This window comes from Myotis myotis, unplaced genomic scaffold (genome assembly GCF_014108235.1).
Source record: "Myotis myotis isolate mMyoMyo1 unplaced genomic scaffold, mMyoMyo1.p scaffold_m19_p_1, whole genome shotgun sequence".
NCBI lineage: Eukaryota > Metazoa > Chordata > Mammalia > Chiroptera > Vespertilionidae > Myotis > Myotis myotis.
In genome coordinates, this window is record NW_023416313.1 from 129,518,894 (window position 1) to 129,534,684 (window position 15,791).

Sequence of the window (15,791 nt, forward strand, 5' to 3'; positions counted from 1 at the left end):
TAAAAGGCTAATACACTAAGTGTCCATCCAACCAGTCACTATGACACACACTGACCACCAAGGGGTAGACACTCAACACAGGAGCTGCCATGATGTGCACTGTCCATATACAGAGAAATGGCACCGCAGACCTGGCGCCCACAAAGCAACACTTGGCTTACCCGAAGTGGGACACAGGCCCCACCATCACCCCAGAGCAATAGCCCAGCAAATTACAGCCGACACTGCCAAGACCACATGGTACAAAATGCAGCCTACAGTCCAGCCCAGCCCGAAAACAGTGGCTGTGGGCACCAGGTAATGACGTCACATAGCAACACCCAGCTTCCGCTCCCTAGCGACAGGCCATTTAACAATAAACAGCGCCACAGACCTGGCACCCACAAAGCAACACTCAGCTTCCCCCAAGTGGGATACAGGCCCGGCCACCACCTCAGAGCAACACCCCACCAAATCGCAGCCAATGCTGTCAAGACTCCATGGTGCAAAATGCAGCCCATAGCCCAGCCCAGCCTGAAATGGTCGCTTTGGGTGCTAGGTAATGACATCACATAGCAACACCCGGCTTCCTCTCCCTAGCGACTAGTCTCTTGCAGTTTCTTCAGCCCAGGAACATGACTTGCTTTATAGCCAGGTGCACACATTTCACAGTTTAACCAAATGTCTGTGAAGCGTTTTCCCATGCCTCATCTCAGTTGATCCTCACAGAAGTCCTGGAGTAGGTAGATAGGAGACTCAGTAGAATCCTATTTTCTTTTCATTAGCTGGAAAATGGAGATTTAGAAAGTTTAGAAACTTGACCCAACTGAAAAGAAGAAATGGTGGACCTTGAAAATGACTTCAGCTTTTCTTACCACACAGAATATAGTCAAACACTGCAACAGTTAAATATTTTACCCTTTATTCTCCCTGCATGATCTGCAATAATAATCTGCTTCATGTTGATATTTACTGCTGTGTTGCTGACAATTACCTGAAAGAGAAGTTGGGGTGCTTCACTGGGCTGGAAAAAGTTTAGTTACATCAGAAAGCAGGTCTAATTAAGGAAGTTTATTCTATATCTATAAAAGGCTAAGTTGACTCATTCATGCGAGATACATATAAAGCTCTCACTGGTGCCAATTGTATGTGTGTGTCCATCTGTCATTGCCCATCATAAATTTGGTTGACACTTCTACTATAGAGAAAAGGCAAATAACGATATTAAAATATTTCTTCTAATTAATTTCCTTTCAATGTGCACAAATTTGTGCACCGGGTCTCTATTTATGTATAAAAAAAACAGTAGAGACTGAAGTAAACCATGAAGATCCCTAAGTTCATAACAAATCCAAAAAGTCCTTATTATTGAAGCTGCTATAGGGTTCCTGACAACTCATATATTTTAAAATTGATTTTTTTCTAAAAGAGGAAGAAAGCATTTATCCTGTCTTTCCTTTATGAACTATAATTCCATGTAACTAAGTAGTTAGCAATAAACTCTGAAACAAACATAATAAAAGTATTAGAATATAAAAATAAAGAAAAAAATCTTCAAGGCCTTCAGATGTAAAAATCAAATACTTTACAAAGACAAAAGAATCAGACTAGCATTAGACTTTTTTAAAAAAGTATAAAACAAGGCAACAATGAAGCAGCATTTTTTTTAAGTTAATGAAAGAAAGTGATAACCAAGGATTTTATATCTAGCAAGGCTGTCCTCTGAGTGTTTATAGAAAAAATAGCTTCACTGTGTATCCACATGTGCCTTTGCATAGCAAAGGAAACAACTGACAAAATGAAGAGGCAATCTGTGGAATGGGAGAAAATACCCACAAACCATATTTCTGACAAGGAGTTAATAATCACAATGTAGAAGGAATTCATATAACTCAATTAAAATAAACTAGACTAAAAAATGGGCAAGAATTCCAAGATGGCTGCAGAGCAGGGATAAGTTATATTTACCTGCTCCCAGACCCAAACTGAATTTACACCTAACCTATAAAGCAACCAACATGAAAAAAAAAAAACAAAAAAACTGAAGGTTAGCTGAACCGAAATATTTTCACCAAGGATTTACAGAGGTCACAGAGACTGATAAGAAGGGCAGAGATGGGGAAAGGGCTGGCCCCCACTCCCATGTGCAGCAGCTGAGAAGCTGGAGGGGTATCTCAGCTGCAAAACTTCCTCCCCCCCAGGAGTGCAGGGTCTCAACCCCAAACATGGATCCCCAACCACGGCAACAGACACAAGAGGAACCCGCACATCATGTAGTGGTGAAAATCAGAGGCGGATTCAGTCTGCCTGGGAGAGAAAAGAGTTTGCTAGAGACCCAGACACCAACCTTCCTAGGGTCTAGCATTCCTATTATCACAGCACTAACCTAGGGAGTGCATGGACTGATCCTCCAACTACTAGTGATGCTACTCTGCCATGCTCAGGTCCTGCAGAGAGGTCTCCTGGCTGCACCCAGCAAGGATCTTTGAGAGTTCTTTTTCTGGAGAAGCTCTTTGAGGAGACTCAGACAGTGACTGATCTGTGTAGCTTTGGAAAGGGGACCATTCTTCCCCACCTCAAGCACACAGGCAGCACCTCTTCCCCACCTGTTGAATCATTAGGTCTGCCCTCCACTCTGTGGCCCCACCTTGCTGAGTTCAGTTGTGCAGGGGGATCAGAGTACCCCGCAGAGCTGGCACCTTTGCAATGCACGTCTCCCAGGGAGGCTTTAGTCCAGGAATCAGATGTGTAGGTGCTGGGTTGTGTAGCCACTACATCTTGGGGAACAGGTGGAGGGGTGCATGGGGAAGGGCACTCCTATCTCCCCTGAAAGCTCAGTCTGTACTCTCCCAGGAAGGGGAAGAAGTGCCTGCCCACTCCTACAGGCTTGTTGGCAGCACCCCCAATAGGAGATGGCTTGTTGTTGTTTTTTTCTTCCATTCATTCATTTATTAATTCATTTGGCTTATATTTACTAAACACCTACTTTGTGCTGTGTACTTCTGGTACGTGTATTACATATAGAAGGATTGTCAGGAACAAAGAAGTGCCTTAAGGAATTGAAGGCAGAAGCTAGCCGAAGTCTGAGGCCTCTCCAGAGTGGCTGCAACTAGGAGGATACCATTGGACAGCCACACTAGGATTCCTTGCTGAAGTCCCTGCATTCCCTTGACTTGCTTCTTATAACTCTGGCTGGTTCCCCAGTTCTGGAGTTTTGGCTGCAGCTCTTGATTGCAACATGGTACATATGCCCAGTGCTTCTGTATGACCTTCAGTATTGACCTCTGTAGGGAGTGTCACCTTTGTTGGTAAAATGGCCCCCAGTACCTAGCATTGGAAAAACTAGTGCTCTATCTCCATGAGGGCTTCGGAGTGGGAGTGAGTGGCACCCTCCTCCCCATTTTAGTGTCTGGCTAACCCAGACACCTGAGATTTTGTTTGTGCTTCCCAGAGCAGAGATGAGACAAGACTGTTATATTCAAAAGGACTTCATTTAAGATTCAAGAATGACAAAAGAGAGCAGCAGAATGACCACTCAGAAACTAAACCCTCTCTTTGCTCTCAGGTGGTAGCAGCTCTTGTCTGTCCACCAGAGACTCTGTCAGGCCTTTCCTACTCCCTGCCTCTCCATAGCAGTTTCACATTTATCCTCTGTCCTCTAGAGTCCTCCCCAAGATTCCTAGACCCCTCAAGTCCAGATGAGGCTCAGACTCTCCCAGGATATACATCATCTTTGAGAATAAGTGATTGAGAGCTTTTGCTCTGGAATTCCAGCTCCCCCTCTTGCTAGCTGAATATTAATTACTTAGGCTGTTTTCTCATCTGTTTAATGGGATAAGAGTCACATTTATCTCCTCTGGAATTAGTGAGGATTAAATTAGAGGATGCATGCAAAGTGCTCAGTAGAATGCTTGACACTTGGTAAATGCATGTGATCATACATGATAGGATAGACCTACCCTTCTAAGTGCCTACCCCATCTATGAGGATAATCCTTAGCTCTCCTGACCTCAGCATATCTATGACAGCTCTCTTCCCACAGAAGAACTCCACAGAGGCCTGGGGTCTTTAATTTACAATTTTAATTGATACTATTTTTTAAGCAGCATATAAAATAATGGTGTGTCTTATGATTTATACCATTTTAAATCTCATAACTATGACAGCCCTCCCCATAAGTCAGGCACTATTCTAAGCAATTTAAGTTAATTCATTGAATATTAACAACCACCTTATTAGTTTTGTAGTTATTATCCTCCTTTTAAAGATAAGAAAACTGAAGCCCAGAGACATTAAATAACTCAAGGTCAAAGCACCAGGAAGTGGCAAAGCCAAGATTAGAAACCAAGCTGACAGACTGTGGAATCTGGGCTCTTAACTGTGTGATACATTGCCAGATAGAATCTTCCTGAAAGGTGATCTTTTCTTTTTTTTTTCTTTCTTGCCATTTAATCATTTTTTATTTTTCAATTACAGTTGACATACAATATTATATTAGTTTCAGGTGTATACCCCAGTGAGTAGACATTATATAACTTACTAAGTGATCATCCCAATAAGTTTTGTACCCACCTGACACCATACATAGTTATTAGAATACTAGAGGCCTGGTGCACAAAATTCATGCACTGGAAGGGGGGGGGTGTCCCTCAGCCCAGCCTGCACCCTCTCCAATCTGGGACCCCTCAAGGGATGTCCAACTGCCGGTTTAGGCCTGATCCCTATGGGGGCGGCCATCTTGTGACCACATGGAGGTGGCCATCTTGTGCAATGGCATGATGGTCAGTTTGCATTTTACTTCTTTATTATATAGGATTATTGGCTATATTTCCTATGCTATACTTTACATCCCATGACTATTCTGTAACAACTAATTTGTACTTCTTAATCCCTTCAACTTTTTCACCCATCCTTCCAAACCCTTTCCCACCTGGCAACTGTCAAAATATTTTCTGTCTCTATGAGTCTTTTTCTTTTCTACTTGTTCCTTTATTTTGTTTGTTTTATTTGTTTGTTTGTTTGTTTTTAGTCCTCACTCAAGGAGTGAGGATATTTTTTCCCCATTGATTTTTAGCAAAAGTGGAAGGGAGGAAAGACAGAAAGGAGATAGAAAGAAACATTGATGTGAGAGAGACATATTGACTGGTTGCCTCCCATCTGTGCCTTGACCAGACCTGGGGAGGAGATCAAACCTGCAACCAACATACATGCCTTTTACTGGGAATCAAATCCCTAGACTCTCCAAGGGGCAGGTTGATACTCTAACCCAGGGGACCTCAAACTACGGCCTGCGGGCCACATGCAAATACAAATATTGTATTTGTTCCCGTTTTGTTTTTTTACTTCAAAATAAGATATGTGCAGTGTGCATAGGAATTTGTTCATAGTTTTTTTTAAACTATAGTCTGACCCTCCTATGGTCTGAGGGACAGTGAACTGGCTCCCTGTTTAAAAAGTTTGAGGACCCCCTGCTCTAACCACTGAGCGATGCTGGCCAGGGCTTTATTTTGTTTTTTAGATTCAATTGTTACAGATATGTATTTATTGGCATTTTATTGTTCATATTTTGTTTTAAGTTAACACACTTTATTTTATTATTATGTTTGTTAATCCTCATCTGAGGATATTTTTCCATTGATTTTTTTTTTTTAGAGAGAGAGTGGAAAGGAGGGGGAGAGACACAGAGAGAAACATCGAAGTGAGACACATTGACTGGTTGCCTCCAGCACGTGCCCCTATCAGGGCCAGGGATCAAGCCTGCAACTGAGGCACGTAGGCTTACCCAGAATCGAAGCCAAGACTCTTCAGTCCACGGGCCAGCACCCTAATCACTGAGCCAAACCAGTCAGAGCTATTGTTCGTGTTTTTTATCTTTTATTTTCTTCTTCTTAAAGAATACTCTTTAACATTTCTGGCAGTACTGATTTGGTGGTGATGAAATCTGTTAGCATTTTCTTGTCTTGGAAGTTCTTTATCTGTCCTTCAACTCTAAATAATAGTTTTGCTGGGTAGAGTAATTTTGATTGTAGATTGTTGTTTTCCAACACTTTGAATATTTCTTGCCACTCCATTCTGGCCTGCAAAGTCTCTGTTGAGAAATCAGCTGGCAGTCTGATGGGAGCTCCCTTGTAGACAACTAACTGCTTTTCTCTTAATGCTTTTAAGATTCTCTCTTTGAGTTTATTCTTTTGCATTTTAATTGTGATGTGACTTGGTATGGGCCTTTGATTTCATCTTGTTTGGGACTCACTGCACTTCCTGGACTTGTATGTCTTTCTGTCATTATGTTTTCCAAATAGGTTTTTAATTTCTTGCTCTCTCTCTTCTCCTGCTAGCACCCCCATGATGCAAATGTTGGTATGCTTGAAGTTGTCCCAGTGATTCCTTACACTGTTCTCATTATTTTTAATCAATTTTTTCTTTTTGCTGTTCTGATTGGGTATTTTTTCTTCCTGATATTCCAAATTGCTAAATTAATCCTCAGCTTCATCTACTCTATAGTTGATTCCCTATAAATTATTCTTCATTTCAGTTAGTGTATCCTTCATTTCTGCCTGGTTCATTTTTATGGTTTCTATGGATTTTTCACTGTTGAACTTCTCACTAAGTTCCTGGATCATTCTTATAACCATTGTTTTGAACTTTGTATCTGGCAGTTTGCTTGCCTCCATTTCATTTAGTTCTTTTTGGGGGGATATTTCTCCTGTTCTTTCATTTGGGATTTGTTTCGTTGTATCTGCATTTTGTCTGCTTCCCTAAGTCTGTTTCTATGTACTAGGTAGAGCTGCTATGTCTCCCAGACTTAGTATAGTAGCCTCGTGTAGTAGTTGTCCTATAAAGCCCGGTGACACGGCTTCCCCCGGCATGTGCCCTCACTGGGAATTGAACTGTGATCTCCTGGTTTATGATCAATGCTCAACCACTGAGCCACATTTTCTGGGCAAGAAAACTATAGGCCAATATCTCTGATGAATATAGATGCAAAAATTCTAAACAAAATGTTAGCAAATCAAATACAATAATACATCAAAAAATAATACATCATGATCAAGTGGGGTTCATTCTAGGGGCATAAGGATGGTTCAACATATGCAAATCAATCAAACTACAAAGCATTATAAAAAGAGATTGAAAAAGACACACACACACACAAAAAAAAAAATAACCCGGAAAAATATCCTGTGTTCGTGGATTGGAAGAATCAGCATAGTTAAAACAGCCCTATTACCCAAAGCAATTTACAGACTTAATGCAATCACCATCAAAATTCCAATGTCATTTTTTAAAGAAATAGAGCAAAAATCACCAGATTTTTATGCAACCACAAAGCAACCCTGAGTGGGGAAAAAAGAACTTAGCTGACTTCAAATTATACTACAGAGCTATGATGTTTTATAATGAAAAACTAGGTCTCTGATGGGGAATTCCTCACTTCTTCCAAGACCCATTTGCTCCTCTCATCTCTGCTCTCTATGAAACAAATGTCGACTATGTACCTCATGACCATGACACTTACTTGGGGGAAAAGCTTGCAATCTGAAGAGGTACATGTTAGCTGTCAGTATATTACACACAGGCTAATAATTCACAACATTTTGCATATGTTTTCACATTTAAGATTTGGAGTTGTGGCCATTTCCTTGCTTGGGATAAAATGATTATTTTCTACTTTTGTTCTTTATTGTAGTCCCCATACATTACCTGGAAGTCAAGCCTCATAAGATTCCACAAAATAGTTTTGTGTATTCACCAAAAAATATATATGTACTGCCATCTCATTTTCACTCCATTTTAAAATTACTTGTCTGTCATCCCAACTCAATCAAAATGTCCTTGAGGCCTATTGTTTATGACTGAGTCATTCTTTTTCTTTCATTACATTTTGTTGCCTCAAATCTAGGTTCCTTAAAGAATATTAAAATTAAAAAAAAATGTGCGTCGTTTTCTCTGGCCTTTTCTTGAATGGAATCAACGGAAAAATCAATAAATATAACAGTTTACTTAATGTAATTGTTTAAAAGAGTTTCATCCAGTGGGTTTGGCTCAGCAGTTGAGCATCAACCCAGGAAACAAGAGTAGCAGGTTCGATTCCTAGTCAGGGCACATGCTTGGGTTGTAGGCTCCATCCCCATTAGGGGGCTTGCAGGAGGCAGCTGATCAATGATTCTCTTTCATCACTGATGTTTCTGTCTCTCTCTTCCTTTCCCTTTCTCTCTCTAAAATTAATAAAAACTTTTTTTTAAAAAAAGAATATAACTAGACAATCATATGACAAAGCGATTACAGATGTGAGTCATGGATTTAATTAATCACTTCAGTAGAAACACTGCCATCTTGGACTGAAGGGGACAGAGATGGGATGAAGTAAAGAATGGCTGGTTGACTTTTGGGAGTCTACAAGTCATGTCAATAGAGCTATTTACCAGTAAAAAATATGGTGCTATTTCTTCCACAGTCAGAATTCATGGGTCCAGAAATCAAGGTGTGGAAATGGGAGTGGCATTTACTTTTATCCCTAGTGACCTACTATCAAAATTTGTAGTCCTGTCCTTATAATCTTATGCTTTGCTAATCTAGAGGTCTTAGTTCCAAAGGGAAGAATGTTTTCACCAGGAAACGCAATAATGATGCCACTGAACTGGAAGTTAAGACTGCCACTTTGGCTTCTCATGCCTCTAAATCAACAGGCAAAGAAGAGACTTCCTATGCTGGCTGGGGTGATTGATCCTGATTATGAAGGGGAACTTGGACTGCTACTCCACAACAGGTATAAGAATGAATATATCTGGAATACAGGAGGTCCCTTAGAGTATCTCTTAGTATTACCATGCCCTGTGATTAAAGTCAAGAGAAAACCACAACAAACCCAATCCAGGCAGGACTAGTAAATGGCCCAGGCCTTCAAGAATGAAGTCACCCCACCAGGTAAAGAACCACAACGAACTGAAGTTCTAGCTGAGGCTAAAGAGAATACAGAATGGGTAGTGAAAGAAGGTAGTTATAAATACCAGTGACAGCCATGTGACCAGTAATAGAAACGAGGACTGTAATTATTAGAGTATTCCTTCCTATTTTGTTATAGTTATATATGTGTGTATCTTTGTTTTCTGTCCACTCTTATCCTCTTGTCATGTAACATGAGATGTATTGACTTTATATCATAGTTTTTAAGTATTGTTAACTTTACATCACAATATTTAAGTTACAGGATATCAATAAGAGTAAGCATTGCCAAAGGACTTTGTTTACTCTTCTGGGGAAATCATTAGTGAAATTTAGTTGTATGCAAGATAATTAGGCAGAAGTATAACCTTATTATCGTATTTATATAGCAATTGAGTGTGATTTAAGATGTGTGTTTGGGTGCTGAGTTGACAAAGGGTGGATTTAGGATGGCTCATTTTTATATGTCAACTTGACTGGCCTAAGTGATGCCCAGATATTTAGCCAAACATTATTCTTTATATTTCTGTATAGGTGTTTTTTGGGATCAGATTAACATTATATTGGTAGATGTTGAGTAAAACAGATTATCATACATAATCAGTTGAGGGCTTTAATAAAACAAAGGCTAACCTTCCTGAGCAAGAAGAAATTCTGCCAGAAGACTGACTTTGAATTCAAACTGCAATTCTTTCCTAATTCTCCAGCCAGCTGCTGCTAGCCTACTCCATCAGAATTTGGACTTGCCAAGCCTGCACAATAACATGAGTGAATTACTTAAAGTAAATCAATCTCAATCTTTAAGTCTCCCCCTCTCTTTTTCTCTACACACACACACACACACACACACACACACACACACACACACACACACACACTGTTGGTTCTGATTCTCTGGGGAACCCTAATACAACAACATTGACTCATATGGGTTTCTCATCTTCTGGATATATAATCTTGCTATTGTTCTTAAATTGTACCATATTTAAGTCTTCCTAATTAGACATTTTCTCAAGGACCAAGATCATAGCTTAATATCCTTTGTTTTTCCCCTCATCTATTCAAAGCTCTCGTTAGGTGCTCAATTGAAGCAAGAAGGATACAATGGAAATGCTACCTACGACTACCTAGGATCTCAGGTAATTAGATAATTCTTCCTTGGTATACAAAGAAAATATCTGATGATTAAAGTTTCTGCATGGGAAATTAATTACTGGGTATTTAGACTCCCAATATGCCCAGCCTCAGGCCTCCAGCTCATCGAATGGAAAAATTTGGCTCTGTAAGTCATCATTTTGTAACCTTGTGGTTATTTATCTGTAAACTCTCTTTACTTTTTCATCATTCAATTTTAAGTGACTATTCCATGATTACCCGAGTGTTTCCCTTAACATTCTCAAACAAAAACTTTAAGGCTGTAGGGCCACTTACGCCATATTTTCGGGATCTACTGCACATGCACCAACTGCTTTTGTGACATTGACAAGAAGAGCCTGGTTTATTCCAACGAGGAGGTTCACAAGTGGCTGAATGCCACTACATTTCCGGACAATAACTCGGTTTTCATATTCTTGACAACATTCTCCCAGTGCGCCCACCACATTCACAAGAACTTCTTCGGGCTGGTCAGTTAAAAGTCCCACTAGAGTTTCAATGGCTTTGTATTCCCGAAACCTAAATTCATCACAAGAAAAAGAGGTGGGAGGGAAAGAAAGGGGAGAACAATATTTTTTTTAGGTATAAAGTTCTCTGATGATAATTAATAGTAATATTAATAAACATCAACTATATGCTTGCTCCATCCTTACAAAAACACTATAATGTAGATACTATTAAAGTCCCCATTTTCAGAAAGTTAATCTGAAGCTTGGTAAATAGCGTAACTAGCATCCACATCCACCCATCTGTGCCCTTAACCTCTGTACTATACAGCCTTTGAAACAACTACAACTTCTTCCAAATCTGAGTGGCAATGATTCCACTATGCTAAGGGCTGTTTCCCCATATTACAGAGACCATTTTACATAAACAAAGCAAAATAAGTCTATTTTGTGTTCAATTGGACATGTGATTTTTGTTTAAGATAATCATCATGCTTGAGATAAGGAAAAGTTGCTTCAGAACATCCTTCATAGAGGGTGAGAACTCCAAAAATAAATGAAGAGATGAATTTGAACATTAAATTAAATCAAATGGTCATAAAGTTTACAAACACTTTGAAATTCAATGAAATCATATTTGAAAATGATTATCTTTAAGATTAATTGGTTAGTTGGCATTTAGCTGACTCATCTTGTTTATCTTCATAAAAGGGGAAAGAATGGAACCACTTCCATCTCTAAAGATTCAGTGAGAAATCCACCCCCTCAACCTCAGTACATTTCTGCAGGAAATATGAGAGATACTTTATGTTTAAGTGGCTACCCATATGCCAAACAGCCCACTCTCCTTGAAAGATTATGTCAGCAAGCCCCTGAGCCCTACTGAGGCACAGAAAACATGGGAAGTAGGGGTCTTTTATTTCTAAAAATTCATTAATTCTGCCAACCTAGTCCAAAATGTGCATCTATAAAACCTACAGGAGTAGCATTATTATAGACTCTTTCTTAAAATAGAATTAGATTACAAGACTGTTTTGGTGGCCTTATTTTTATTATAGAATATGGAATGCTTTTTCTTACTTGGTCACATTCTCTTTGCTGATGGAACATTTCCATATTGCCCCTGTAACAGCAGCCAGACGTTCTTTATTGTCAGTGTTATTGAGCAGACTGGCCAGGGGTTTAAGTCCTCCGTGCATCCTAACCAGGTCACGGGTATCTTCATCTTCGGCGCACTACACAAAAAGTCAAGTGAGAGGCTGGCAGTGAGTAAGGCATATCAAGATTTCAGTGATTATGAAAGAGGCTGCCATTTGTACTAGCTATGAAACTTCTTATCAGAGAGCATAATATTCTGAAGGCACCTCCAAGTAAAGCATAATTCTCCTCTATATTTGCAGCTATCTGACAATGTCTGTCTTCCTTTACATGGTTTTAGCAATGTCTAGCAGTTTCTACATACTTTGGCAATTCTCCAAAGCCAATTCTGATGTGGCCTGGGTTTCCAACAAGACAGAGGCAAAGGTTGGTTAGAAACTTAGAATGCCACACACATTTCTGCAGTAATACAACCCAGAGTCTTGGAAAAACACAGAAGAGAACATAGAGCAGTGGAAGGGATACAATCAAACCTTTAATGACGCCCCAAATCTAAGAGATGAGGAATTTCCCCAATGAAGTTTCTATGCCCAGAGCAGTGCGTCATATCAATAGCAACCAGTCATCCTTTGAAATAAATATGTGTTGCCTAGATGTTTTCAACTGATCATCCTTCTCAGGTTATAGAACCAACAATGATTAATTCAGTATAGGTTTGCTATTGTCCTAAGCATACAGTCAGTCTCTGAGGCCACGGAGGCCACATGAGACAGATACATATAATGCATCATCAGTGAGTGCCACTGGAAGAAATCCTCATCGTACCACAAAGCACCGCCATGTTTACCTTCTATTTGTGACTTTCCATTCTGGTTCATTTGCAACTTTTAAAAATTAATCGCTATTTCTAACTGTCCTTTAATGCTTATTCTTATGAGGCATATATTCCATCAAAGCTATATATCCTTGTTATGAGCTGGTTGCATGTCCTCAAAACTCCTAAGTTGAAGTCCTAACCCCCATACATCAGAAAGTGACCATATTTGAGGATAGTGTCTTTAAAGAAGTAATTAAGATTAAATGAAGTCATTGAAGTGAACTCTAATCCAATATGGCATGTAACTCTATAAGAAGAGGACATTAGGACACTGAGGAAAGATCCTGTGATAACCTTTATCTTTCAGTGACAGTTATCTGTTGCTTAAGCCACCCAGTGCTATGGTACTTTGTTATGGCAGCCCAAGCAAACTATTACAATACTCTATCAACATGTACCTCCTCTCCGACTCTATTGTTTGGGTGCATTCTCACTGCACATTTTAAAATGCATTCCTCTAGGAAATCTATTCTGATTAGGGGGAAGCTGGCATGGCCAGTAGCCAGCCATATACTAATTTGTCTGGGCTAATTTTTCTACCCCTTAATCATTTTAATCTCTTTTTTTGGCATACATTAAGTCCTCACTTAACTTCATCAACAGGTTTTGTGACTTTAAATGAAAAGACATAACAAAATTTCACCATAGGTTAATCGATATAAATGAGTTAAGTTACTACATTATCTCATCAACATTATAATGAAACTAGAGGCCCAGTGCACAAAATATGTGCATGGGTAGGGTCCCAAGTGGCTGCTGGTTGCCAGCTGGGGCCTTCCTTCATTCCGTCATAGAAGCAATCAAACTCCCAATCGAACTCCCAGTCATTTGAACTCCCGAGGGGACACTTTGCATATTAGGCTTTTATATGTATACTAGAGGCCTGGTGCACAAGAATTTGTGCACATGGTGGGGCGGGGAGGTCCCTCAGCCTGGCCTGTGCCCTCTCACAGTCTGGGACCCCTCGGGGGATGACCATCTGCTGGCTGAGGCCTGCTCCCCAGGGAATTGGGCCTAAGCTGGTAATCAGACATCCCTCTGGCAGCCCGGCAGCCCTCGGGGAATGTCCACTTGCCAGCGGGGAGCAGACATAAGCTGCAGTCGGACATCCTTAGTGCTGCTGAGGAGGCAGGAGAGGCTCCCACCACCACCGCTGTACTGGCAGCCATCAGCCTGGCTTGTGGCTGAGCAGAGCTCCTCCATGTGGGAGCACACTGACCACCAGAGGGCAGCTCCTGCATTCAGCGTCTGCTCCCTGGTGGTCAGTGTGTGTCATAGTGACCAGTCATTCCCAGTCTTTCTGCTGTTAGGGTCAGTTTGCATATTACCCTTTTACTATATAGGATAGAGGCCTGGTGCATGGGTGGGGACTGGCTGGTTTGCCCTGAATGGTGTCCCGGATCAGGGTGGGGGATCCCGCTTGGGTGCCTGGCCAGCCTGGGTGAGGGGATGATGGCTGTTTGCAGCTGGTCACACCCCCTTCAGGGTGGGGGTCCCAACTGGGGTGCCTGGCCAGCCTGGCTGAGGGGCTGATGGCAGTTTTCAGACTGCCTGCACCACCTTCAGGGTGGGCGTTCCCACTGGGGTCCCTGGCCAGTCTGGATGAGGGGCTGAGGGCTGTTTTCAGGCTGCCCGCACCGCCTTCAGGGTGGGCGTCCCCACTGGGGTGCCTGGCCAGTATGGGTGAGGGGCTGATGGCTGTTTTCAGGCTGCCTGCATCCCTTTTAGGGTGGGCGTCCCCACTGGGGTGCCTGGCCAGTCTGGATGAGGGGCTGAGGGCCTTTTTCAGGTGGGCCTAGCCTGCAACTGAAGCTCCCAACCTATCCTTTTTTTCTTTTTTCTTTTTATTCTGGGATTTATTTACCTTCTATACCTGTCACTGGAGCTGAGAGCTGGTTTTAGCTCTGAAACCTGGCTTCAGCTCTGAGACCTCGGCTGCTGAAAGCAGGTATCTGGGGTTTTTTGGGTTCTATAATTGAAACACTGTTGCGGTCCTGCTCGCTCCAGCTCTGACGGCTGAAAGCAGGTTTCTGGGTTTGTTTAGCTTCTGTAATTGCAACATTGTTTCTTAGAGTGCAGCTCAGATCCCGGCTGTGGCAGGCAGGGAACCTTGGCTTCCTCTGTCACTGGAGCAACCAAGCCTCCTGTTCGCTTCAGCTGCCTGTCTGCTGGCCGCCATCTTGGTTGGCAGCTAATTTGCACATCGCCCTGATTAGCCAATGGGAAGCGTGTCAGAGGTACGGTTAATTACCATGTTTGTCTATTATTAGATAGGATGAAATTTGTGCACTGATGTGGGGTGTCCCTCAGCCCAGCCTGCACCCTCTCCAATCTGGGACCCCTCGAGGGATTGGGCCTAAATGGGCAGCTGGACATCCCTCTCACAATCCAGGGCTGCTGGCTCCCAACTGCTCGCCTGCCTGCCTGATTACCCCTAACCACTTCTGCCTGCCAGCCTGATCACCCCCTAACCACTCTCCTGCCAGCCTGATTGACACCTAACTGCTCCCTTGCTGACCCTATCACCCCCAACTGCCCTCCCCTGATGGCCCGGTTGCCCCCAACTGCCCTCCCCTGCAGGCCTGATCCCCCACAACTACCCTACCCTGCAGGCCATCTTGTGGTGGCCAATTGTGTCCACATAGGGGTGGCCATCTTTGATCACATGGGGGCAGCCATCTTATATGTTGGAGTGATGGTCAATTTGCATACTGGTCATGACTAATTAGCATATCAGGGCTAATTATCATATCTCTCTCTTATTATATAGGATAGATAATGTTGAATGAAATGATGTTATCTGAAGACCTGCTGTACTATGTAATGTATAACTCACCAAAAATAATGAAGATTAAAACCCTAGCTAATAAAAGAGTAATATGCAAGTTGACCATCACTCCAACAAACAAAATGGCCACACCCATGTGGTCAAAGATGGCTGCCCCCATGTGGACACAAGATGGCCAGCAGGGGAGGGCAGTTGGGGGTGACCGGGCCAGCAGGGGAGAGCAGTTAGGTGTCAATCAGGCTGGCAGGGGAGCAGTTAGGGGGTGATCAGGCTGTAGGCAGAAATGGTTAGGGGCAATCAGGCAGGCAGGCAGGTGAGCGGTTGAGAGCCAGCAGTCCTGGATTGTGAGAGGGATGTCCGACTGCCTGTTTAGGCCTGATCCTGGTTTCATAATTGGTCCTAAACAGGCAGTCGGACCTCCCTCGAGGGGTCCCAAATTGGACAGTGTGCAGGCTGGGCTGAGGGACACATCCCCCCCATGCATGAATTTCGTGCACCGGGCCTC

General features: G+C 42.1%; 1 protein-coding gene across 1 annotated transcript in view; it reads right to left on the reverse strand.

Moving 5' to 3' along the window:
* Positions 1 to 15,791, reverse strand: part of ODAD2 (outer dynein arm docking complex subunit 2) — a 206,664-nt gene that overhangs the window by 125,533 nt on the left and 65,340 nt on the right. The window contains 2 exon segments of the mRNA XM_036337850.1: positions 10,354 to 10,596; positions 11,604 to 11,758. Of these exon segments, the coding sequence (XP_036193743.1) occupies positions 10,354 to 10,596; positions 11,604 to 11,758 (398 nt within the window).